This window comes from Calypte anna, chromosome 1 (genome assembly GCF_003957555.1).
Source record: "Calypte anna isolate BGI_N300 chromosome 1, bCalAnn1_v1.p, whole genome shotgun sequence".
NCBI lineage: Eukaryota > Metazoa > Chordata > Aves > Apodiformes > Trochilidae > Calypte > Calypte anna.
Window position 1 is genome coordinate 171,595,766 of NC_044244.1, and position 27,616 is coordinate 171,623,381.

Genomic DNA, 27,616 nt, shown 5'->3' on the forward strand with positions numbered 1-27,616 from the left:
ATACAGCTTAGCATGTTTTTCTTTTCACTCCTGGAGCCATGCAGCCATTTCTCCACTGGATCCAACCATGCCTGGGTGCAATTTGTGTTGAAACCTCCAACTTCATGGTGCCTTCACATGAACAGTGTAACATTCAGCCCTGGCTCCATGAAGTAATGGGGAAAGCATCTGACAGCATTCCTAAATTCTTGCTGTTCAAACATGAGGAAGCAGATCACTTTTGCATACCAGCACTGATTTATAGAAACAGAAGGCCATGAGGAATCCTTCCATTTAAACCAAGCAGGAAATGCAAAAGTTCCTGCATCCCCGTGTAGAGGTTTGAGCCCAGGCCCACCCACGCAGTGAAGGAAGCCACCAACCTGTCAAATACACTGGTGTTTAAGCACTGTTTAAAAATATTTACCACTTCTTTCCTGAAGCCTTTCATGAGGGCTACTGAAGGGCTAAACCTCTGCATTTCTCTATGCTGAGAGTTTTAAAAGATGTTAACTTCACAAAGCTTTGGTTCTTATTTTAATTTCCAATTTTTCTTCCAATCAGAGAATACAGCCTTACTGTCTTGAGACAGCTGGTGCATATTTACAATGGGAGAGACTCAGCAGCAGAAAAAAAAAAAATGGTTGCAGGCATCATTCTCCCCCATGATGAGGACACCTGAACACAATTTATTTTTGACAGGCCTATGGCATCCTACAGAGCTCTCCTCACCAGCAGCCACACTACAGCACTGTTACTGTGCAGTTAGAAACATTGTGGTTACACAGAGTCAGCAGTGACACTAAGTTCCTGGAGAAGTGGGTTTAAACTTCTGGGAGAACTCTTCCAGAACCTCCATTAGCTTTTCCTCATCTTCTGGTGGACTGTGAGTGCTTGCCAGGGGTAAGTGTGTAGAGACTGGCTGCCTGTCTGGAATAAAAAAAAAAAAAAAAAAATTAAATCCTTATGGATCCATTATAGGAGTTGGAATCAATGATCTTTATGGGTCCCTTCCAACTTGAGACACAACATGATTCTACATTTTAGTTACCTCTCCCAGCACAAAGGAGGTTTTTCTGCTGGGCAATACACTTCCCAAACATAGCTTATGGTCTTGATGCCAGGAATCATCTTTTGGATTGCCATACCCAATGTTAGTTAAGTGTATTTCCCAAACCAGAAATTAAACTAATTTTGTTTATATTCTGGAACTAGACTGACTGTCCTGTTGCACAATATGACTTCAGACTGTGGAGCAAGAGACCTCACTTGCAGCTAGGGACAGGGCAGATAAAGGAAGATCTTCCTGCAGGGTTATTCCTGCCCCCTGTCACCAGCACAGCTCTTGTAGACAAAGACCAATAACTTGAAATCATTGCTGCAGGCAGAGGTTGCTTTGTCAGCATGAGACAGGGCTTTTCCCTGCCTCCTGGATAATGTTGTTTCAACTGCTACAGAAATTCCCAAGCTGGAACTTTGTAGTTTGGCTTGTATCTTAAAATGCTTACTTTCATCCTTACTGGTTAAATTCTAATTGCTAAAGAACTTAGGCTAATTGCTCAGTCACAATAAATAATATGTATTCAACAGAAAGACTTCTGACCAAATTTGCTCAATTTGATGCTTTGCTTTTCCAAATCTCATACTCCTCACTTGCTCTGTGTAAACACTGTCCATTTTAAGGGATTCTTCTCTCCCCCAAAAAAGGTACCTAGAGCCTAGGAACCTCATGACAGTGCTCTCAGATGTTTGTGAAGTAACCATCAGAGCTACAGTGCAGCACTGTTAGTCTTAGTTATTTTATTAAGTCCAACTTCTGCTGTAGCCAGCTGAGACTGTAAGCACAAGCTGTAGCAACACTGGGCAGCAGATTTCTCTGAAAACCTATCAGGCTGCCATCAGGCTTCCCAGGGGAGCAGAGATGTTTGCTCTCTTTAAGAGCAAACATTGTAACTGGCTGCACACACCCCACAACCTCTGCTTATGGAAAACTGTGGAGAGAGAAACATGCAGAGGAACCTTCCCTTCTCCATCACTGCATGTGAACTGCTTCCTACCTGACTGTAGTGCTTCCAGCAGCCTGACCTAAAGTTTGGGAACTGTGTGTGAAAGCCAAGTTCAGCATCACAAAGAAGATGCTTTTAGTCTTTGGAAAGCAGGACTCTGTCAAACTTTTTTATAATTATTATTTTGGCAGATGAAGAGAATTCTGGCTGTACAAGTCTTTTGGTTGGTTGGTTGGTTTTTCTCTCTAAGGGAAAAAAAATGCTGGCTTTGGTTTGCACTCAAAGGGGTTGGAATAAAAGAAAACAGAGGAAATGGAGGGAAGGTGTGACTGAGTCAGGAAATGGTCATCTAGGACCAGGAGAGCAGGGTTTGTGGTCAAGTACTCCTGCACACAGAGCCCTCTACTGAAAGAGCTTGAGGAAGGCCCATGCTAACTTGTGGCTTCCAGAGGGCAGGAAGAGAGAGAAATAAGTGACTTTATCACTATTTGATAAGCATGGGACGTGGACACAAGACTTCTCATGCAGCCTGAAAAGCAGTCATGCCAAGACCAAAACTCTCAAGAGTGATTATATAGAGCTAAAGACCCAAGGTATGTACCCTGTTTAATAAAGCTGGGGGCAGACAAAGGCCAAAGACAAGAGCCTGGTAGAGTTATGATCTAGAGCAGAAGTGTTAGGACCAGAACATGGTGACAGGAGTACAAAAGACAAAGCCTGGTTCTACAGAGAACACTGACCAGCTGGGATATCTGGTTTCTGCATGTACCACATGGAAAAGGTCTGGTTAAATACCTGTCAGCCAAGCCTGTGTGACTGTCTGGGAAGGGACAGAAGGGTCAAAATCAACACAACTCCAGAAAAGTCTGAACTTCCTGCATGCTGTGCAAGAAATTCAGTGAATTGGGATTTGAGCACCACATCCAACAGAAGCACTGGGCACCTGTAAGCTATTACCCTGAGCTTTTCCTTTCTCCTACAGAACTGACCTGCATCACCATTAAGACACCTGTGCTTCCAGATGGTCCTACTAAGATGCCTGTCTTAGAAAAAAGAATAGCTCTATTTTTCCATTCCCTATGCCTAAAGTGTCAAAAATGCCACTGTGCTCAAGTCTCTGTCCAGCATTAGAGAAAGGAGGAGCTGGCAGTATTAACAAGTATGGAGCAGTAGGAGCCTGTCAAAGCAAAGCAACCCCCAGCACTCTGTGAGAAGAATTCTACTTTCCCAGCATCATAAAAGATGCTGTTTGACTGCTGTGATTCACCTTCCCTTGGCACAGTCTTGCACACAGCCATTTTAATTAAAAAAGCAAAGCAAGACAAAACCCAACCCTCCCTAAAGAAATGCTTTGAATTCTCTATCAGCTACTTTATAGGACAAAAGCAGGAACATAACCACACAGTTGTTCCCTGGTTGCACAATGCTCACTTGAACCTTTAATCTTGGAACCATTTGAAGAAATACTTTATCCTTTAAAAAAGGGCTTCTTGGTTGAGCCTTCATTCCCCTCCAGGCCAGATGGGGATCCTGCAATGTAAATACGATTGTGCTGCCTTACCTTGGAAGAACAAGCCACTAGGTAACTTTGTTGCTTCAGAGGATACTGCCAACCAAACAACAGTATCAGCCCCCTGGGCCTCAGTGCGTAGAGAATTCTTCATTTTCTCATAGAAATCTGGCATTGCTGATCTCACAGCTATAAAGAATAACAATGGGATGATAGTCTGCCATGCAAGGCTTTTTTAATTAAAAAAAAAAAAAAAAAAGCCCCCCAAAACAAAAGCAGCTTAAAATTCACCATTAGGAGTGCAGGAAGAAGAGAAAGCATCTTGAAGTTTATGAAAGAGAAGGAGCATTTCCCCATAGGCTGGAGTACAATGAGTTGTGGTGAAACAGTGCTGAACTGCCAAATGATCCCCCAGTTGTTTGTTTGAGTCAAATTACAGGGACAAAACTGGTATGAGCTGAAAAGAGGATCAGCAAGAGGATACTGAGCCAATTCCTTTCCCAACTGCAAAGATGTAAGACATGAAGCAAACAGAAATACAGAAAAACAGGTATTCTAACAGGAGTTCTAGCTCTTGTTTTCTCATCAGTTTTAGGAAACCAGTTGTAAGCACTGCACTTAGAAACTGTATGATAAACCTAAACCAACTAGGTAACTCTAAACTCTTATTTCTTTTTATTTTGTCCAACAAGTGGTGATTGAAGGCCCATCCCCGGCAGTTGCTTATTTTTGGAGGTTGGAGAATCCTTGAACTTTAAGGTGGGATAACTTTATGGTTTGTTAGGTTTGAAACCCACAGAGGACATGCAAAACCAGATGTATTTTAAATTAAATACCAGGATATCTGGCTGGATAGGGCAGTTTTCAAGCATCATGTAGTCAGGTTAAGTTGTACTGTTTTCAGAAGCAAACTTGGAAAACTGCATTGCTTGAAAAGGCCTAGAGATAGGATGTTGCTGTCTGCATCCCAAGCTTGGGTGTCAGGGGCTGGTAAGATATTGCAGAATACAAGGTGTGCTGAGTTGGGGGGGCCCACCTGCTCAGAGACAGGCACTGCAGAGCAGCTGCAGCTCAGCCAAAGGGCTCTCTGGCCAAACACTGCTTCTCCACAGCAGTCAATGTTCTGAGGAAGAGCAGAGGAACCAGGCTTGTACAATGGTGCATGTTCCTTTTTCCTATATACCCTTCCAAATTTCCAACATCTGCAGATGATACTCATGCAGGCAAAAAGCTCTTGTCTGCGTGTTTAATAGTCCCACTATAAATGTAACTTAAAGGTTAGCTTAATGCACTGTGGCTCTGCTGTGCATTTGTGCAGAGCTGGAAGCATTCACTGCCCATTATTAGTCTCTGGCTACACACTGAAAGCAGACACTGTGCAGAACAGAGCTACCCAAGGGGGTACAAAACTACTTCAAGTAGTGGAGCCAAGAAATCACTGCACCTGTTGGAGAAACCTAGTGGAAAGTCTCATTTCTCATTGCTTTTAGACTAATCCCCAAAAGAAAAAAAAAAAGCCAAACCCAAAACCAGTCAAATCATCAGGCAGATGTTACCTGGAGTGTCTGCCCAGCCAGGGTGCATAACAGAGAAATGGATGTTTCTGTGAGCTTTTGCCCATTGTTCTGTCAAGACAACTTGCTGTCTCTAGGATAGAGCAAAAAGAGGCAGATTGGCATCAAGTTCAATAGACTGTCCACCAAGTTAGCTCCCAGGGAGATAAACTACACCAAATATGCTGCAAGTACCAGGAGATTTATAAATAGCAGAGATGTATCCTTGCTCATCTTCACTGGATTTATTGGATAGTTTTGTCAGAGACCACCACGGTCACTGCAATCCATACCCTGCCCACAACCCTACTTTTAAAGTGGTTAAATTGCTTTTACTGACCACATCTACTTGCTGCAGACTGCAGGTAAGGACTAAGCAGGCAGAAAATGTTTGTAAGCTGGAGAGTTTTCACCCCTTGAGACTTAAATCAAATCAAGAGAAAGTCTAGCCACACTCTCTGTCCAAGAAGGGATACACTCAGAGGTGTATGCCCATCCTACTCCTGAAGGTTACAGCTCTGTGCAGGTTGGATACAATGGGGAAGCAGCAGTGAACAACAGGCTTTTTGCCAAGCAGATGGTACAAGCTACCCAGAAAACCAGTGCTGGGCTTTGTTTTCACACCCATGGACTGTACCTTGTTTTGTGCATACACCATAGTTCCATCAAATGTCCCATTTCCCGACTGCAAGTCAGATATGTTTAATTTCTGAACTAGCATCCCCCCAGAAGAGACAGTTATCTGTAATCAAACGAATGGAAAGCAAATGAATGAAAAGCAAATGAATGAAAAATAAAAGCAGAACTCCCCACAACAAACACTCTCATGCAGGCAATGTGATCTTCAGGCCATATTTTGAAGACCTTAGGAGCAGGATTCCTCTGCATGCTCTTTGTATCATGCTTGTGCTCACGTGCAGAGTGTACCTGGGGATGAGCTGGAAGAAACAGAGTTTTTTTAGAATGTGATTTTCAATCGAAGTGGTGCCAGCTCCACTGGGGGAACTCTGTGCTTCTTCCTTTTGAAAAGTAATTGGGACAAAGAATATAGCAGAACAGCACCATTAGTAGTTTATATGTTTAGTGTTTATAGAAGTTAATTAGAAAGCAAGAGGCTTTGTAATAAACTTAGGAAAAATCAATTTTAAAATGCACCTGCTGCCCTGTTTTACACCAGGATCTTTAAGGTTTTTTTAAGCCTATCCTCCTGCCACAGGTATTTTGCATTATGCTGCAAGTGGTCACTTGCCCCAGGGAAAGGAAAAGGGGAAATTTTCAGAAGAAGTGTCTTGCTTTGCTTTCCAATGAAAGGGTGAGAGTAGCAGACAGGAGTTTTGCCTTGGAGAAGGAGGGGTTCTGTTAGAGAAATCCAAGAGGATTCTGGAGATGCTGACAGCACTATAACTAATCTTGCATTGCTAGCAGAGTCAAAGAAATGCTGTCACCAAACAGAAGGTAAGAAAAGTAAAACACCCCTTTTCAACATCATCACAGACTCACCACTCTGGCATCAGCTTCTTTTTCCAGGAGGGGCAGCAGGGCAGTTGTCAGAATGTAGGTACCTACAAGACAAAGCAGACACTGACATCAGCTTTTCTGTTTTTACAAAAGCTTTCTTCTCTCTCCATCTCCTATAACAACATCTGTTTAGTTCTAAACCACCATCTGAATGTAAAGACTTTCTTGCTGCTTTACCTGAAGTGTGGCTGTTCAACTTAGAGTGGTCCACATTGCTTCACACTTCTCAAAAGGCACATCAGTTATTTTACAGAGCTATATGTTTACTGTACCTATAGAACAAACTGATCACTGCATTCCAGCCATGACTGTGAAAGCAAAATGGCTCATGGACTTCCTTGTGGAGCAGGTGGTGCCAGTGAAGAAACAGGGAAAGCATTTTCCCTCCATGAGTGGCATTTACAAGTGTATCAGTGAAGGGAACCATGCTTGGCACTTGTGTTTCTTTGGCCTTTGAATATTCACTTATGACTTCTTGCTGTGAAACCACTCAGAGCACCCTGACAATTCTGATTGGTGTTGCACACAAAATCTGCCTCTTAAATCCCCAGCATGACTGTTACAGAAGATAAGCAGCCTTGGGGGGGAATATTAATGTTGCATGCCCCAGGCTGAGCTAAGATTACTTGGGGGAATTTAACCACATTCTTCCCCCCCTTTTAAGTGTTCATTTAGCACAGATTTTTACACCACACAAATATTGTCCACTACAGTTGTTACCATGACTGGTGAAGTTTGTTATTCAAAACACTGTTCAACAGCTAACGTGTTTGATTCAGACACACCCAGAGGTGTTTCACCCATTCAAGTGCAACACAGGGATTTTTTACTGTTTTTTATCAAATCAGAGATACTATTTTTTCCCTTTATATTGGTCTTTTTGTTGTTGTTTTGGTTTTTTTTTATCTGTTTAATTCAGAATTAACCTAGCCCATTTAGCCTAGTGTTTTTGCACAGTGCAGAAAACTCCTGTCTCTTCACAAATGGCTCCAGTTCAACAATTCTATGTCAGTGATACATGTATTTTTTTCCACAAGCTACCAAGGCCACGTTAATCACTAAACATGAAGACATTTCAACATTTGTCTTTATAACCACTCTTCCACAGAGGCAATGAGATCACCCAGTTAAAGCACAGCATGTTTATAAATATGCTACCAAAGTCAAACGTGTGTCAAATGCTCAGTGAACAAACTGTTCAGCTCCTCCTTCAGTCACAACAATCTCCCTTTCCTCTGGATAATCAGAGGGACATTCAGATGCACATGATATATTTAAAACCCTGGCAAAGCAAACAAAGCAAATGCAGAGCAGATGAGTAAATGCAGCCTCTCCTCAGCAGAAAATGCAGGCAGAGGCAGTTGCCAGGGAATAACAAGAGCCTGGATGTCTCCCCTGGTAGTGGCGGGGAGTCTGAACGGTGACATCATTAGGACAAGAACTCCCACTGATCGTCACGGGAGACTGCGCCGTGGTGTTAAAAAAAAAATAATAAATACATCACTTCAGTACAAGCTGAGAGCCTGGATTAAATTTTGATTTGCTATGGTTCTTCAAATGCAAAGTAACATCATGTCTTGGTTAAATAAGCTGCAGAGCTTATTTAAAGGCAGAGCTGCAATGCACCAGCATGACGATGCTTGATTTCACTGTCCCGCTAAATAAATCACACTTTCAGGGGCTTCAGTGTTTTGTTAATTCTAAAGGGATGGAAAGATGAATGCATTAACATTGCCTTATTAACAACTGAGTTTTGGGTTTTTTATCCAGCTGAATGAGAGAAATGTTCAAAGCCTAAAATGCTGCTTATAGCAGCTACAGCTTGTCAGAAGTTTATGTGCTTATTTTCAAACCACAAACTAATGGCAAAGCCAGCATCCCCTCTCTCCCTCAAGTTTATTAAGAATTCAGTAAATCCCACAAAGCCAGAGCATTCTGCCTTTTTGTCTCACAAAACCACTCGCTCATTTGCTTTGAGACAGAGCACAAAAAAGACCAGTTTCGACCCCAGCTTCAAGCATTAATATCTCAAAACACAAAGAGATGCAAAGCACTGAGCATTAAAACTAAAGCATTTCATTTCTCTCACTACTAAATATTTCACCAACAACTGTCTCTGTTTTAAGTGCTAACACAAACTCCTTAGTACTTTAGCAAACACACTTTGGATATTACACATTCTTATTTGCACAGGCTGGTCTGTCAGGTAAATCAGCCTGGACAAGAAATTTAGTGCAATAATAGTAGAATGGATATGCCTTATTAATTATTATTATTATTATCACTATTATTATTGTTGTTGTTGTTATTATTATATTATATAAGGCATATTGTTGGTTGGACTACAGTATCATCAACTGAAACCTTCATATAAAAAGATGGCACACAGTTTTAAAGTTATATTCAGATAAATAAGAATAATGCTGAATACAGCCAAGGTACAGGCCTGGTACAGCCGTGTACCTCACAGCATGAATTTTGCCAAGCAGAGCTGTACTGCAGCATCAGAAATACAGACATAATTTTCTAAGCAAAAGGAGAAGCTGAAAATGTATGTGTTGCCTGGCATAGTTATATGTTATAGTTATAAAACCATGAATCACATTAACAATATTAAAAAGAAAAAAAAAAAAGGAAATTTTTCTTATATTACTAAAAAAATTTTGCTAGGAAAATCAAGACTGATTTGGTTGAAGACTACATCCCCCTCTCCCCCCACTTAAGGAAATTAAGGCAACATCCAAACTGTCCATCTTTTTTCTAATACTTTATTAATATCATTGCACTGGGCATCTGCCTTTATGAAATAAACACTTCAGCATGCTTCCTTAAGACAAAAATAATTTGTCTGTTAAAGGAGAAATGACCTCCCACAGAGCTTAGTTAAAAATGGTAAAGCATTTCAAATGTGACTAATGCTTAAATATCACTGTGTTCAAACTACAGAGATTTTTTTTGAGGTTTCCTTTTTTTTAAAATTGATTCAGAAGACCAAGAGAGAACACAAAGCTACATGGGGGAAAAGGCTATCAACAATGATGCACCTTGCACTGATAGAATTAAGTATTGGGAACCTTAGTAATCCTGTCCCTCTTCTGAGAGGATCTTCAGAATTCTGTCAGAAAAAAAGGAAGACCTTTTTCCCCAGAAAACAAAAACTGCCACTATTCCTGGGGGATTCTGCAGAAAGAAGGTTCTTGTCTTAAGGAGACACTGTAAGAGAAGGAACTGAGCCTTCTGGGACACATAGCAACTGGGAGCAGGATTTTTTTCTGAACAGTCCTCCTGGACTGCTGCCCATTTCTTGAGCAGGTCTGAGGAGTGCCTGTAGAAATCAGCAGGCTACTCTCAATTACGCACATGGCAGAAACTCAAGCAGCAGCTTCTCTTGCAGAGGCAGCTGGGCTAGAGATGAAGTGTCCCTGGGTGCAGGGCAGGGAGCTATGAGAACACTTACAAGAGAGTGCTGGACATTGTTGTACTACCTCCATCTACAATTGTGTGACAGCTCAGACTCTTACTGATCACTTTTTCCTGCTATTGGAAGGAAGGTGTATTGTCTACATGGCCCAAAAGCCACTGGTGTAACAAAGAAAAAGAAAAACAAAATGCAGTGAAATGGCATTAAACATTTCCCTTTGCAAAGGAGAATTTGCTGTGCTACAACAGAATGCAGTAAGATAAATCTGGGAGCTTGCTCAGAAGCAGCAGCAATGTGGAAGGGGGTGAGTAACCATCCAATCTATCACCCCCACACAGAGGATTTCATCTTTCCCTCACTGAGCTGTGGTGAAGAGTTAAACTGGAGAAACCCACTTAACCAGCTACAGCCCTGTTCCATGTTACAAGTTTTGACACAGTACTTTCTGGACATGCTTTCTGCAGTTAAATAGCCTCCTGGGATTAATGCATAATTTCTTTTAAAGATAAACATCCTTTCAATGTTTTATTTCTTTGGAAAAATTCCTCTAAGTTTTATGTCTGGAAGCTGAGCTGACAGAACGGGAAATCATGTATAATACAGTGTAAGTAAAACCTTGCTGTAAGGATACAGCAACTCTACCACTGAACCAACTCTATCACACAGAAGATCAGACAGTGTGGGTTGTCAGCCTGTGCATTACATGTGGTAATTCCAGTAAAACCAACGAGCGTGGCACTTGATGGGAACACACTCTGTTCATACACACTCCCTCCCAAGTGCTGCTCACACGGATGCTTAAGTTTCATGTTTACTTGCTCAAAAATAATAATAAAATCACTGTATTTAATCACTACACATTCCCTTGTGTCTTCTTTTGTAATCGCTCCTCTTGCTCTGAGGTCTCTATTTAGCTGAGTAATCTGATTGTGCTCTAATTAGCAACTGTGGTTTACAACTCTATAGAGTGAACTCATCTGTCAACCTGTATGAGCAGTAAGTCACTGCTTTTGCTATCACAGAGTGAAACTTTAAATGATGCAAGTGTAGAAAATGAGGAGCTGTTACAGAGATAAACATTCAAGTCATATGCCAAGTTTTTTAAAAGAAACAACAACAAAAATACTACCAAAATCATCTTGTTTCATAAATTCCAAAATAAAATCAGGCTACCTTTTGCGTGACCTGAAGTAAAAGCTAAAGGGGTCTCCATGAAAAGCACTATTATTAGTAGTAGAGAAGGTAATTCTGCATATTACAACACTCATCTCTTATGAGTTTATACCACAGTAAAAGCAAAATGAAAGCTCTGCCTATGCAAAGGGACAGTGCATTAGACACTGCTCTGCCCCACAGAAGGCTGCAAATCTTTCTGTATAAGAAAATGAAACTAAGCAAAGCATAGAATAGACTTAAGAGAAAATATAAATGAACACTCTGAAGGCAGATTTCCAAAGCACCTGTGTTGTAACTCAGCTTTAGAGTGCTAACAACTGGAAGACTCCTTAGGATTCATATATTTTAAACTTGGAAATCAACAGGATATCACATACAATCCTAGTACCTGAACACATACTCCTATCTGCATTTGAGGTGACCTCAAAACCTGTACTTTAAAATTGATTTATAAAGAAAATAATGGTTTCAGCAAAAGTAATACTGTAAAGCTACTACCTGTTTATAGAATCAAATTAAGTGATGATGCAACTACTGCAGACTCAAGTGTCTTTGTGGATTCTAGATTAGTTTTTGCTTGATGTTCTATCTGGCAATTAGTGGTAAATCATTGGTGAGGTTTTTAATCTGCTAACATTCAGATAAGGGCAGGCAGCCAGCACCATACTCAGGGAAATTTTCCATCTGCCTGAGCTTTGCAGTATTATTATGAACAGTGTTATTTCAACTGTGAAAAAAGTGGGAACAAAAAAAAAACCAAAAAACCCAACCAGAACAACACACTTTTATTGTTCAGATTTCAATGGCTCATTCATCTGGTAAAAATCAGTTAAATTGTTTTGCTTTTCTTATGTCCAAATTTAAAAGAAATAATTAAAAAAAAAAACCCAAACAAAACCTGACACTCTTCCTTGACCTGGTTATCTTTTCAAGCCTTCTATTCATCCAGATCCAAGTAAGCCACATCCCTGAGAACAAGATTAGGAATGAAGATTTTAGTGTGCTGCCTCAGAGGGCTAATTCCACCACACTACCAATAACTAAGAATGCACAGGAAGAGATGATGAACATGAAAGATAAAACAAAGGTTTACCTTTCCCTTGAATTACAAAGCTCAGCTTGCAAGGGTTCCTCTGTGTCTCAGGAGCTTAGGCTTCAGTATAGCAAGCAGAAGTTCAATTATATTCAAACTTAGCCTTTCATGAAGAAACTCTCATCCATAAGTTTCAAAGGTCTTTAGAAAGAAAATTGGTTTTAAGAGCCCTCTTTTCACATGGAAGGTTGTCCTGCCAGAGATCAGGCACTGACCTTACACAGAATGACAGCTGCTATACAAGCTGCCTGACTTCAAATTGCTTCAGAACACAGTTCACCAGGGCACACTGGCTTGTGTGAAACACCAGGTAGATATACTGCTTATGTGTAGGGAAAAGACTGACAAATATCCATGCAGATCAAGCAAACTGCCATAAATGGGCTGTATACAGAAAAGTATTTTATTTACGCTGTGTTTATTTCTCCTCATCCTACCCCTTCCTGCACACAGAGTAAATGTATACATCTATATTATTAAAATATGAGAGCACATCAGACTGAAGAAAAGATGTGTCATTTATCTCCCAGTGTGTTTTAGCATCCCCTCAGCTGGTAAGTAGCAAAAAACCCAAAATGTAACACATATGCCAGCTTTCCATGTCAAGCAAGTGTTTAGTAAAGTGAAGCAACCTACAAAACAGAGGAACAAGGACTGTGCCAGCTAAATGCCTAGTGCTTCAATAAGAACACACTTCTGAGGCCTCCACTTGCCTAGCAAGGCTGACAGGTTGGTTTTGGGTTTGTTTTGTTGTTTTTTCCCAGAATGACTGAATACTGTCTTTGCTGGGAATTTTACTAAAACAAAACACCAAAACACCAAAAGCACCAAAACACCAAAAGCAAACAAACAAACAAAAAACCAACTCCAACAAAACCACCAAAACCCCCACAAAAACCAAAATTAAGCCTAAAATATTAAAAAAAAAAAAAAAAGAAAAAAAAAAGTGTTGACTCAAAGGTCTGAGAGTCTCTTCATGAGAAATGATTGCTTGTCCCTGTCCAGCTCCTCAACACAACCCTGAGTACAAAGGCAGCCCACAGGAGGAAAAGGGCAACAAAACACAAATTAAAGGCCACACAATTAAAATCTGCCCATCAAGATTGGCAGCTCCCCAGGAAACCTCCCATATTACCTCAAGCCAGTCGTTCATTTTCATACTGAAGGTGTGAGTCAGCCAGCAATGTGCCATTTCAGCCCCATGTCTGGCTGGTGCTCCCACATTAGTCTAAGTGCTCCACGGCTATTCTGCTCTCTCCACCTTCATTAAGCTTCACCAGCAATCACAGCAATAAACCTTGGGGATCTAGCAGGGCAAATAAGGCAAGACATTTTCTGTGACAGCAACAAGACAACCACAAGCCACGTGGCATTTGTGCCTGAGCCCCATTTTAAGGATGTTTAGGCACCAGCCTGGATATAGCTGCTGTTGCCTGCTCAGAGCAGTTTATGGTTTGAAACCATACAAACCATACAAAACCTAAACTACCAATCTGCATTTTGCATTTTCATGACCTTCAACCACCTGTATATTCTGACTACATCAGAGAGGCCTCTGCATTTCCTTTTTCAGTGACCTGTCCTCCATCAGCCAGCCAGTGGTTAACATTAAGTGAAGTCTAGAATTTTCTATTCTAACCAGTATTATTTTTCTGCATATTCATCTTATCTACCAGAGGACTTACACATTAATATTTGTTCCATATATAACTAAGAAAAGATTATATGAAGTATGAGTATTTTCAGAAGTCAGTTCAATTAGAACTCGTAACATCCATTAAGCTTGAAAAGACACTAACAAGTTAGTCAAGGGGCAAATGTTCCTAGCCTGGATTTAAAAGCTCTGTAGCACGTTAGACACCTAAATGAACAGTTCTACAGTTTATAGAAATGTTAATCAGATACAGAATTCAAAGGTTCTGCTCTGCATTTTAAGCACTTTATAGTTCAGAGCTTGCATTCTTAGGTAGTTGCAACTTACACATTCCTTCATTAGACCAGAGCACCAAGATCCAGGGCAGAAATAAACATGTGAAAGAAACATCTAAGAAACACCCTGCATGTGAAGATTTGGGGAAAAAAAATAAAATTCTCATCTCATTTCTGCAGAAATCAAGCAATCATGAGATGTTGTTTCCATGCTGCTGCCCAGGGGACAACTGCAGCTTTTCAAAACAAGGGCCCCAAGTCCATGTCACTCTTTAGGCTTTGGCTTTTCTGGGGAAACACACAAAGAGAGGAAATCAGTTTGTTCTCTCAGACCACATTCCAGTTTACAGCCAACCTATATACAAGCCACAACTAATTTAGCCAAGTTTTTCTCTGGGAACCTATAACCACAGACAGTCACTGATACAAAAACATATTCTCCAAAGAAAAGCACAGCCAAAGTTACAGTGTTTATGGAAATGACTTAACACAGCATCTCCTTTGAACATGCACTTCTCCACACAGCTATCTGCAGCCACAACTCCGGATTTATTGCCCCATCTCTGAAGAAAAAAACCCCTATCCTGTTGATAGCATTGGTCCTTCATGTGTGTCTGACCTTCAAGCACAGAAGCTTTCTGTTGCAGCCTCCTCCAGCTCAACTAAGTCCCACTGTGTTATACAAGCTTCAAAATTTAATCCATACTGTTTCCTAGATGGAACCAGTCTAAACAACAACCCAGTCCTTGTATGAACTCTGCAGAAGTTGGACAGAGGATGAGTTACCTGTTTTACCTTCTCTCTCAAATTTGCAGGTCACTCCCTTGACCTTCTTATACAGTCACGCAGCAAGCCAATAAAGGAGATCTACACATAACATTCATAAAAGATAATAAAAGCATTTTCCTAGTTCAGTACAATCATAATTCAGCTTCCTCTGTGCAGCTGTGTGTCTCTAGTGTGACTGATTTAAAGCTGGGAAAATATAAAAGCAGAACTTGCTGCTTCTACTTGTTTGATAAAATCTAAATCAAGTGATGCACCAGTACAGTTCCTCAGCAATTAATCTCCTCAATGTTTAAAGCTAAACCAAAACAGATTGTTGTATTTGTTTCACTCAGCTTCTCTCCAGACAAACTGCATCTTTGCACATTGCTGGAACTTTGTCTGAAAGACCACAAGAGGATTAAACTGAATTAAGGTGAATAAATTTCTCAAGGTAGAAGTTCTTGTAGTCCTGCAGCCAGGGGAAACTTGATGGCAAAAATCAAATTAATTTTGACCACAAGAAAGAGAAAAATTTTAGCTCAAAACTAACTTGAAGAAAATGAATCTATGCCATTATTCTTGAATTAATTGAGTTTAAGGTGATGAGATCTGCAGAAAAAACAAGCTGTACTCACCACATCAGTTAAGCACAGAACATCTGGATGTAAAATGTTAGTTTTCAAAAGTAGATAGAAGGTAAGGAAGCAACACAGAAAAAAGACTAAGAATAAAACACAGCAATGGTTTCCAGGTTATATTAGTTCTATAAATACCTGATCTTTATACCCTCAACTTCCCCCTTCCTCATCCCAGATACTGATGAACAGGAGGGAAACACAGAAACAAAACACCACAGCTCCTCCTTAATGTGTCCCTTCTAAATATATTAAAGACAGTTTCTTGAGAAAGCCACAGACCCTGCACAGAGACAGAGGGAAAAGAGTGGTGGCTGATGCTACCACCACACCTCTCCTGCAGCTTTCAGCCCTGAAAAGGTGTCAGTTGTGGCAGGCAGGTCTCTCTGCTGACTGCCTGGCTGTTTGCTCATGTATTTTCCAAAGCTCTTATGGGGGAATCTTCCATTTAGCTTGCAGTCTTCCCTGGTCATCCATATCCTTTTCTTTCTCCCTGTACAGCTCCCCTTAATTTGTCCCTTTTATACTACCATCACAAAGTTCATGGGATATGCCCCTTGAATGTGGAGTGCCTAAGACTTCCCCAGTTCTGTTCAATCACTTGATCACAGATACTGCATCTGTTCAAGTGTCCAGGACACCATGTAAAGCACAGCCTTCCTACACAGTGCCTCTGCCACCTCAAATAGGGCTGTTCAAGCCTACAGAAACATTTGAATGCCTTTTAAACATTTGATGCTGCTCCAAGATCTATCCAAGCCCCAAGAGCACACTTACTACAAAGAGAGCATCATTAGCAGCACTAATTTGTACAAAGTTTCCTAGCAAATTTCATATTCAATTTTAATTAAATTTTATCTGTATTTGTCCTCTGCTGCTATGATAAATAAAGGCACTGATATGAGGACAAATGAAAAAATGGAGAAATTTTTAAAAATGACATTGCAACCAAGCTGTAATGTCTATTCTTTCCTTTTCTTGCATCCTCCCTGGCATAGCAATGGTGTGATCTCTTTGAGCAGGAATACATGTCTTAGGAACTCAGCTGTAAAAACATACATGTGTAACAAAAATTAGCATATTTAAAAACTAAGCCTTCAATACTCACCCAAAGTGTTTGTTGCAAAGTTCTTTTCAAGTCCATCTTCTGTTAATTCTCTGTTATTCACCATACATCCTGCATTGTTGATCTGTAAGACAACTCCTGTAAACAAATATAATCTACACAAATATAGACAAAGTAGTTCATGATTACTTTTCTGTTTTCTGACACTGCAACAAAAAGCTACTAACTGTTTCAATGCACCATGCCATTCACCTCTCAGCCACTGATCACAAAGGTTTTTCACAAAAGAAAGGTTCTCTAGAGAAACAAGTCACTTAAACTAAGAGCCAATGTTCCTTAGTGCCTTCCTCCATATTTTAAAACAATTTCCTCACAGAAAATAATATGCTAGCTGTAGAGCAGCTATTAGAAAATACATATGCAGTGTAGTTTGTTGGTCTCATCTGAGATGCACACTGATCCCACACTGCCTGTGCTATGTGGTGATGTATTCTGCTAGAGATTTCTGTATCAGGGAAAATTCACCAAGGGAAGCTGTCTGACACACAGCCTGTGCCCACAGGCACCCCCACCACCTTCAGCAAATTAAATTAATTAGCTCCAAACTTGGCAGCAGTTTAGCCAGGTCAGCAGGTTAGCCCTGAGAAGAGCAGAGCTAACCAGCAGAGGTTCATATTATTGACTTTGTAACCTGGTTGTATGGAGCACAGCTTTTCTCTGCCTGGCAACCCTGCAGAGATATCCCACCTGACTGGCCTGGTGCTGAAGCAGCAGAGTACCACACACCACAGATGGGAAGGCAAAACCTCATGAATATTAAGCAGCTTCCTGTGTGTAGCCAGCATATTCTCAGACACACTCCTTTCTCTGCCTTACCTTCTAAAGGAAGCTGAAGGTTTTCTTTCCTACATCAAAAAGAGATCTGCCCCTACATACCTCTTTGCTCTTTCACTGCCACTCCTCAAAACTTGTTTTCCAATTATTACCAAAATTCCCTCATCTAGTAAGCACCAAAACAGCTGCTCCAGGTGCCTCACTGACTGCACCCCTTGGAGCAGACTTTCACTGCTAAATGAAGAGGAGAGGATACTGAGCCCTTTACCATCCTTGCTGCTTAACTGTTAGCTCACTCCCTGGCTTGGTTTTAGACTGCTCTAACCAGACTTTCTATAAAAGTGTAATCTTTACATGGGATTAGCTCAAAGCAAGTGTAATCTGCCTGTGGGAGGAGGCATCAGTCCCTGCCACACTCTTGTAGCAGAATATGCAGAGCCTGATATGCTATCTAAAGGCCACTATGTTTGCACAGTGAGAACCTCAAAAGATGCAGATGAAAAAATACTGCATTTCTCTATTTTATTTTACATCCCATTTGCATATGTCAACTGAGAGTAGATAAGGGAAAGCAGACCATGGAGTCTACTGCAGAAACATCTAGACAAAATTAAGCAGAGAACTACAGGTCAAATTGTAAAATCTAGACTACCCACTGGACAAGTTCAGAGGCTACACACTCCAAAGAAAGACACATGATTTAAGTATGCAGACTTACCAACACATGTAATTTATGTTCAGCTTTGAATTTTTCAGCAAACTTCCAGATTTCCTTGGGATTAGATATATCCAAAATATGCAAGAAGATATTCTAAAGGGAAAAAAAAAAAAAAAAAGAAAGCTATGATCCATATCTAGAGAGCATAGACACTGTTAACTACTAAGGTCTGTCCAGGTGAAAAGGTATTTAAGTAGTATGGAGAAAATATTCTCTCCAGAACACAACCGAAATACTTATGGTTAATAAAGACCACTGGGAAATATAATTCTAGGCTTTAAAACATGTTAGTCACTTGATTTAGTGACTTCTGTTATATATATATAGATATATATTATATATATCTATATATATATACAGACACATACTGCTGTAGTTTATTAATCCTAATTTATTAAAAGAGAACCCTACTTAGATAAATGTAGGTGACAGGCAGTCAGGCATAGCAGAGAACCAGAAAAATATTGCAAGGCTCTATTTAAACAATTCTTACAGCAGCTTCCTCTTTAGCTGAAAGCTGCTTCCCAAAGCAATGCTCAAGGTCACAGCATCCGAGATTAATTTAGGTTGCAAGGGACCTCTGGAGGTGGCTTTGTCCCACTCCTATCTCAAGGCAGATAACAGAGATCAGGTTGTCCAGGGAAGTTTTATTTTCAAAGACGGACATTCACCAGCTTCTCTGAGCACCCTGCTTCAGTGTATTGCCACCCTCCATGGTGAAAAAAAAACCCAACAGATTTTCTACTACCCAGGAAGAATTTTTCACTGTTACAACCTATGTCTGGTGCCTCTAGTCCTTTCACTGCAGCCCTCTAAGAGAAGCATGACCCTGCCTTACCTACACCCTCCCATCATGTGGCTTCAGGTCAAAGCAAGACCTCTCTCACTCAGCCTTCTCTTCTAAACACTGAGCAAAAGCAGCCATCTCAGCCTCTCCTTGCACATCATGTGTCCCATCTTCCTAGTCACCTCAAAAGCCCTCAACTGGACTTGCTACAGGACATCAATGATTTCCTCATGCCAGGGAGCCCAAAATTGGGCACAGGACTCCTGCTGTGGTCTCACAAAAGCTTAACAGAGAGGAAGATGCAATTCTCTCAGTCCACTGGCTATGCCACTCACTCAAGGACAACTTGTCACCTCCAGGTCCTTTTCTGCAAAGCTGCTTTCCAGACAGCTAGTGCCAGCCTGTACTGCTCCGCAGGGTTATTCCATCCCAGGGCAGGGTTGTGCATCAGCTCTTGGTGACCTTCAAGAGGTTCCTGTCAGCCTGTTTTCCCACCTGCTAAATCCCTCTGAACAGCAACCTCATTCTCCATCTCTCCTCCCTGTGCCATTTAAAATCATCTGCAATCTGATGAAGATTTCACTTTGCTCCATCATCCAAGTTGTTAAAAGAGGTATGAAACAGTTCTTTTCCTCTGCATTGATTCATGAGGGATACAACCTAAAAAAATTTAGCAGATCAACTTAGTACTACTGATTACTGCTTTCAGAGCCAAATGTTCCAGACAGTTTTCCACCCAGCTTGCTATCCAGCCATTCAACCTACATCTCTCCAAACTGGCAAGAGGGATGCTATGGCAGATCCTGTAAAAAGCCTGGGCAGAGTTCAGGTTCAGCTGTTTCCAACACCTCCCCTGACAGAGCTTGTTCTTCTTTATCTGTTGCCATGGCACTATAAGTGCTATAAGTGCACATCTGTAGGCAGATGTAGCCTGCTTTCTGTTGCCAGCAGCCACAAGCTTCCATTCCTTCTCATCTCAGGAGTCTCTATCCACCACTTGTTCAATCACAGCTTCCAGATGTTCCTCCTTCCATGCAAGGTGGGCTTTGTGGTCTTCTACTCTGCAAAGACCTTTTCAACCTCCTGCTTCTGTTCCCTATGGCTATCCAGCCTGCTTACCTCCTGCTGTTGCTTCACCTGGCATTCCAGCATCTGGGCCACAGCAGAACCCAACAGATGAAGCCACAATCATCCTCTGCTCCAGGCTCAGGGAAAAGTACCAGTTCCTCCCTGCAGCCCAACATCTGCCTCATCATTCCTCTGAGCTCTGTTTGGACCAGCCTTCCACTTGCCAGGCACAGTCACTCCAACCAGAGCAGGAGAGCAGGCTCTCAGGCGCATCATTTCACCCACACCAGCTGTCTCTGAGTGTTAAGTGCCTTCTCCACTCCCTTCCATGCTAAATGCTGCATTAACTGCTAAATCACTGAATGGTTTGGGTAGGAAGGGACCTTAAAGATCATCCAGTCCCAACACCCCTGCATCAGCAGGGTCCCTTACTACTAAATCAGGTTGTTCCATGCCCCATCCAATTTGACTTTCAGCACTTCCATGGATGAGGCATGCACACCATCCCAGTTCCAGTGTCTCACCACCCTCACACTACATCCTTATTAATCACCCCATGCCAAATCATTCTTGCAATGTTTTGAAATAGTATGGCCAAGAATGTGGATGCATTAGAATAAATAAAAATTTTTAAAAAAGGAAAAGCTTGACATAAAGTGAAATTGCAATTTTCTAAACCACTAATCCTAGAAGTATTTCCTTCATCCAAAACATCAAAATCCTTTTACTGTTTTTACAGGCAATTCTTCTGCTTTTTGCAGGTCTGTGTTCTACCTAGTACAAGAACAGTGGCATTTATCAGCATACAAAAGGCATGTCAACTCCTACTCTTTTTCTAGATAGTACTTAGTCTCAAAGTCTCAAAGACACACCACAGATAGTCTTATGATGTATCTCAAGAAAAGGCAGTTCTAAAATAATTATGCAGAGGATGTGTTCTCATGCAAAACAACATATAATCATTAAAGGACCTCCTCTCTTTCCAAGTTGTTTCTTTAAATACTCATTATACAAGCAAATGAGATAAGTGAAGAAGCTAAGAAAATTATAAGGCGTTATTCTCTGCCTATAATTCTGCTTCCCTGCAGATAAACACATGGCTTCTTCTCTCCAGGCACTGGGTTTCAGCTCCTTAGTTGAATCAGGTCAGAATTTTCTCATTTTAGTGTTCATTTCTGACCAAAAACTTATCACTTCACTACTGTTTCTAACTGGATACCTTTCTAAAAACTTTCTACTTTTAAAAGCTACCATTACCTCTTAGAACAGAAGAGCTGAAGTTTTTTGGGAAAATGTTTGTTCTGGTTTGAGCCAGGACAAAACCTATTTTCGTTTTAGTAATTTTACTTTTCAATGAAGTCTCTAAGTAACTGTGCTTTTTAAAATCAGCAGCATGGTTTTCAGTCAGTGTCTGTTTCTAGGACTGATAACTCTCAATGCCCATAGTTACTGCTGGAGAGTAGAATGTGGGACCAAGGTCACTGCTTGGTTCTGCTGAGTTTCTTGTGCACCAGAAAAAAAAAAAAAGGGGGTAAAAAGGGTCACAGTTGCAACCCTCCTGTGGGGAGAAGTGGACTGAAAAGGTGACACAAAACTGACCAAATGAAGTATTCCTCTCATATGCATCATACCCTGTATAAATCTGGGGGATCACGAAGGTCAAGCTCTCTTGGTTCATGGCCAGCATCCTGGGAGAACTCTGCCTTTGACCTTGCTTCCTCTGTTCCTGGATCTTTGTGTTCCTGCATCCAGATCCCACCTCCCGTGGAGTCCAGAAATCCAGACTGGGTCTTTCCCGGGGCCTGCTCTGCAGCCTCAGCAGTGATGTGAGCATTACAGGGGAAGCACTATATTGGTTTTGTGTTTTGTCTTTTTTTATAGCTCATTATTTTCTTTTTCATCATTACTGATTTAATTAAAGCTGTACAGCTTAATTTCCAACCCGTAAGTCTCTCTCCCATATGCTCTCTCCTTTCCCTTTCTGGAAAGGGAGAAGGCTTAATAGATGGCATCTATCACTGCTTTTCTCACCCAGCATTAAACCTTGACAGTGCTTAATACTACAAGAGATTTCAGAGATTGAAAAAGATCTAAATCAACACTTATTTGCTGAAGATTGTCACAATGGATCAGAAAAAAGGACCCACCAGCCTGTTCCCTACAAAAGTCCTCAATAGCAGCAAAGTTGTTTTCAAAGTGAGACAATCTTGATGATTATATCTACTTTAAGAGATCAGGAGAATGTCACAGTTCACAGATCTAGGTGCAGCTGCCTGCCAAATAATAACTCAATTTCAGCACCAAACTCTGCTGCTGTGGAAGATGGGAAAAGCCTTTGGTGTACACTACAACAGGATCTTCATCCACGTGATCAGGAAGTTAAATTTGGATACAACTTGTAAAGTTGCAGAAAAAGCACTTTACTACCTCCCTGGATTGCTACTGAATGAGGACTTAACAGAAAGATGTTCTGTGGACTCCTTATTAAAATGTGTCTTCCCAGTGCAGCCACAAGTCCCACTGGGCCTCTTGTACAGCTTGTGTAACACTTCACTGAATGTTGCTTTCAATACAGGTGCCCAGTCTCCAGGGTTACAAACAAGCTCTGCATTGCCCTCATACTCTTCCATGAGTAGAAAAACTACAGGTTTGCAGCCTACCAAAAAAACCAGGGAATATGGTGATCCTGCTGCTTTTGGAGGAAGAACATTATTTGCCTCAAGTTTGGTTGGTTGTTCTTTTTCACCAAATGACAGAAAACAGAACATGTAGAAACCTTCAGAAGTGAACAAACTCACACCTCTTCCCCAGCTGTCTGGCTGCAGCTAGAAAAGGAGGTAACACAGATAATCACCAGTCCTACTATAGCCCTGGGATTACACAATTATAGACAGCTGGAAGGTATCTATTTCTACAGAAAGCCTTATCTAATTCACCTCCATTAAAGAACCAAAGTTTAATGTTGGTTGTGTCACACTAGGGAGCTGGAACCAAATAGCAGAAACTTAGTCAATACAGTATCTCTAACCATAAAAAGTCTTCAGAATTTTTGATCCATGGTAAAAACAATTACTGGAACTAAATACTGTAGGTAAATACTTAGGTTGGACATTAGAAAGAATTTCTTTACCGAGAGGGTGATCAAACACTGGAATGGGCTGCCCAGGGAAGTAGTGGATTCTCCATCCCTGGAGATATTTAAAAAGAGATTGGATGTGGCACTCAGTGCCATGGTCTGGTAACTGCAGCAGTAGTGGATCAAGGTTTGGACTTGATGATCTCTGAGGTCCCTTCCAACCCAGCCAATTCTATGATTCTATGACTGTTCAAGAGACAGGTCACCATTTAAAATGAAGATAGCCCTCCATCCACTGGGGCTTAACCCCAGCAAGCAGTTAAGGCCCACACAACCAGTCACTCACCCCCGACCCAATGCAGTGATAGACACAATTGGAAGGGTAAAACAGACAAAATTTGTGGGTTGACATAAAGACGATGTAATAAGTGAAGCAGATCCCTGTGTGCAAAGCAAAACGAGGAATTAATTCACTATTTCTCAATGTCAGGCAGGCATTTAGCAATCCACAGGAAGGCACGGTGTTATCATATGCATCAGTGATTTGGAAAGCCAAACATCATAACTGTGACTGTCCCTTCCTTCTTCCTCCCTCAGCTTTTATTTCTGAGCGTGACATCATACAGCATGGGACATCCCTTGGGTCACCTACCCAAGTCTGTCCTCTCACAATGTCTTATGCACTCCCAACCCTCTTGTTGGTGAGGCAATATGAGAACCAGAAAAGCCCTGATGCTGTGCTATTCAGCAATAACTAAACCATGGCTTGTCAGCACTGTTTCAGTCACAAATCCAAAACAGAGCACTGCAGGAGCTGGCATGAAGAAAATTAACTCTAATAGCCAAAACCATTACACCAAGATAGAAAGATGATGATTGTACTTCTCCATAAGCACACCCTCCTGAATAATTAGCAAAAGCAACAGTGACAGCTACAGGGGTATACTGTAGAATGATAAAAAGAATTTGTAACAGAAGGGAGGAGGTAAGGAAGAGATATTGTCAGAAAAGGAGATGGAAATAGGACATCACACAGCAAACCTTAACAAATTGAGAGCATGTTATTTAGACAGAAAAAACCTTCAACTTCAATGTTTTAAACTTCAAAATGTTGTAAGAGTGTTGCGATGCATGAACTTTTAAAAGCCTCAGCCACATAGTTAGAAATAATAAGCAGGACATCACAAAACATATCAACCAGAAAAAATAAAACAGCATCACAGAAAACATCAGCTAGTGAAATTAAATCACTTCAAGCCACGTCGATAATAAACCACTGGATGTTTCCATGTCCGTATGAAAATAGCAAATATGCAATAGCAAAATGACAACACAAAACAAAACATCCCAAAGCCTCTGAGGTCTTTAGTATGAACAATGTTCCTAAGAGTAAACAAAATACTGAAAAACAGTTCACCTGATTGCCCGTTTCTGTCACTATTTCATCTCTGGCGACCTCAGCCCGTTCCTTATTTCGGCAAACCAGATGAACCGTGCCACCTGGTGGATTTTGACAAGAAACACATTTCAGAATCAATTACTATGGAAGAGGGGCAGGGGGGAGGCATCAGAAACGAGGGAGGACCAGGAAGTGATGTGCAATTGGCAGTTTCTTGTTTGGGGTTAGCTTTTGATACAATCCAAGTGAAACAAAAAGCCTTTTGTGATTGCATTCCAGTTTGTGGCAAATCTTTAGCCTGCAAGTAGCAGTGCCAATGTTGATCAGACGGTCACAACAACATCACAGGAGCTTCACAGCAGGCAGAATGTTCCTGAGCTGTGAGCAGCCAACAGTCCCATTTCCCTGTTGCAAAGAGCTGAGCAGTGGCTTTTCATCACTGCTGCTGAAGCTGCAGTGCTCTCAGAAGCTCCTAAATCTGGGATAATCATACAAATGACACTACTTGATGTTTAATAAAGTTTAACCTTCAGTTGTGTGAAACATATACCATGCATAGAAGGAGCCACAAATTGACAGGTACTGGATAGGCACACACAGACCAGAAGGAAAGACAGCCTTTGCCTCAGGAAAATAAATTACATGAATGAAAGAAAAGGGCAGTGTCCAATGCTCACCTTCCTGGACATTCTCACAGTGACTGCAGGCTTCACTGCCAAAAAGAGCTTTAGTTACAGACCTTAAGACAAGCCATGATGTGTATTTGAAGATGTTTAGGGAGTTCTCCCAAAACAGAGGGGACAGCACAAGTACTGTGTGCAGGTACAAACTGAGCACATGGAAGAAGCAGCTGTCCTGCAAGCTGATCAGGAACATTCTCACAGACTACAGTGGAAAACATTAATAAAAAGAGAGGTGGGTTTTGAGGCCTTTGAATATGAAATTTCCTCTTGCTGTTGAGAAGAGAGGGAAGTTCTGATGTGACCTATGGACTAGGAAAAGGATTTAAATATATTTTCTATGGTAAAGATTGAAATTATATGACCCTAAACAACAGGTGGGAATTGTTGGTAGGTCCACCAAACTCAAAGTGCAGTTCACAAGGCATACAAGGAAAGGTCAAATCTGCAATACCTGTAAGACACTGATTCAGAGAAAAGCTAACCTGGGCTAAAGAAATTTTTGTCAAGACCAGCATTATTTACAAACTTCTAAAGTTCTTGAAGGTAAAGGCAATGTGGCCTGGTTACTCTTTTGCTGAGTCTGAATTTCTTATTTTATTGTCATGGTGTACCTGAAGAGATTCAACACGAAGCTAGAACTCCAACAGCTGACACTGAGTTTCAGAAGGACATGTGCAAGGACAGGATCAGAAAGACATTGTTAAGTTATCTTAATTTCTATGCACAGCACTGCCCACTCAAGATACTAGGCAAGCAGTCTGAGCCCCAGGTTGTTCTTTGGGCTCCAAACACTAGATATGGTGAACAAATCCTATCCAGATCTGGTCAGATTGACAGCTTGCAAAACCATGTGCCAGCAGGCATGTCCATTTCTGAGCAAAGCCAGGCAAAGCAATACTTACATAATGTGACTGCATGTAATGGCAGTAGTGAGAACCTGAAATCAGTCACATACTGGCACTGGTGGGGATCGTTAACCCAAAGGCTCTTTGATGCTACTGATGTTGAATTATTTTAATTTAACCAAGTCATCGCTTTTCTTCTTAAGACAGTTATGAAACCTAAGCAGGCAAAGAGAGAACAAAGAACTGCAAGATCCTCTCTTTTATTCTCCCTGCCAAAACTCCTCTATCACTCTTGCACACAAGAAATTATTGTCAGTTCTGAAAGGGATTAGGTTTATACTTCACCACTATTTAGTTCCAGTTCACACCATCTCCTTGCTTATAAAGAGCAGCAGAAAAAATGGTTGCATGTAATCAGTTAAAGGGTACAAACTCCAGGTTAATACCATCAAGATCAAGCACAACTACTACAATGGCTTCTTTTGAACTCTCTCATCCCAGCTTAGCAAAGCCAACCGTTTTCTTCCAATGTATGATACATCTCTAAGTTCTTCAAAACAGTTCAAATTCAGCCAGGCTGCTACTTGTATGGAATCAGCCTGAAACAGACCTGATTTATCACCAACATCCTTAGATGCCACTGTAACACCAATAGTTTTGGTAAACGTGCATTTTGCAGATCCTCACAATAAATTTTGCTTTGTTATTCCAGTTTTTCACAGCACTGATCATGCTTAAACCTCCAATCCACACTAACAGCCCTGTAAAATAACACTCCTGACTCCTCAACTCAGTGAGTTGTGTCTCTGTGTTTGCCCTGGAAGGCCAAACCTGCCTCCTTCCATCTTCTTGACACTGACCCCTCCGAGCTCCTCCTTACAGCCCACCTCACCTCTCCTCGCTATCTCTTTGGCTGTGGCCTTGCCAATGCCACTGTTTGCGCCGGTGACCAGAAAACACCTTCCAGCCACGTTCACCTCCACATCATCTGGATTGAAGTGCAGGGAAGCAGCCTCATAGCCACACCTGAACGAAACAAGAGACACCTGTGAGAAACTGTTAAGAGAGGACTTAAAAAAAAATACACAGGGGAGGCTTGAAAATCGCTTTCCCCTCAGAGCCCGCCCTCCCCGTGGGATGGGCCAAAAAGAAGCACCGGTGAGGCTGCAATGAGCTCTGTCGGAACAACTCGAGGTGTTTGCCCACCACACGCCCCAAACTCCCACCCTCAGGAGGCGGCCCGGCTGCAGCCCCGGGGCGGGTGCCTGCGAAAGCCCGGGACGGGGTGGGGCGGGCCCACGCAGCTCCGCGGAGCAGCTCTGACCGATAACTCCCTGAAGTTTGCCCGCTCTGAGAAGGCTTCGAAATCCACCCCCTCGCAATGGTTAAACGCCCCACGGACGCACAGAACCGCCCCCAGTCCGGCCGCAGTGCCTGTCCTGCCCCGCCCCACAGTTCGCCGGCGGGGCGGCGGCCCCCACCCCTACCTCGTGTACTCCCGCAGCCCCTTCACGAACCACACAGCGTTGCGGTACCAGGACATGGTGCCGGT

The 27,616-nt window shown here is 41.6% G+C and overlaps 1 protein-coding gene across 2 annotated transcripts; it reads right to left on the minus strand.

Annotated features, from left to right (window-relative positions):
• Window positions 1–470: 470 nt before the first annotated feature.
• DHRS12 (dehydrogenase/reductase 12) lies at window positions 471–27,607 on the minus strand. 2 transcript variants are annotated; one of them, XM_030458615.1, is made up of 10 exons: window positions 27,552–27,607; window positions 26,957–27,090; window positions 24,555–24,637; window positions 18,207–18,299; window positions 16,697–16,778; window positions 6,549–6,610; window positions 5,686–5,790; window positions 5,052–5,142; window positions 3,547–3,684; window positions 477–909 (listed from the first exon to the last, which is right to left on the minus strand). In XM_030458615.1, the coding sequence occupies exons 1-10, from the start codon at window positions 27,605–27,607 to the stop codon at window positions 782–784; spliced, it is 972 nt and encodes a 323-aa protein (XP_030314475.1). In that variant the 3' UTR covers window positions 477–781. The 2 variants fall into 2 exon arrangements, with proteins under 2 accessions (XP_030314480.1, XP_030314475.1); XM_030458620.1 differs by lacking the exon at window positions 5,686–5,790 and having other exon boundaries at window positions 471–909.
• Window positions 27,608–27,616: the final 9 nt, after the last annotated feature.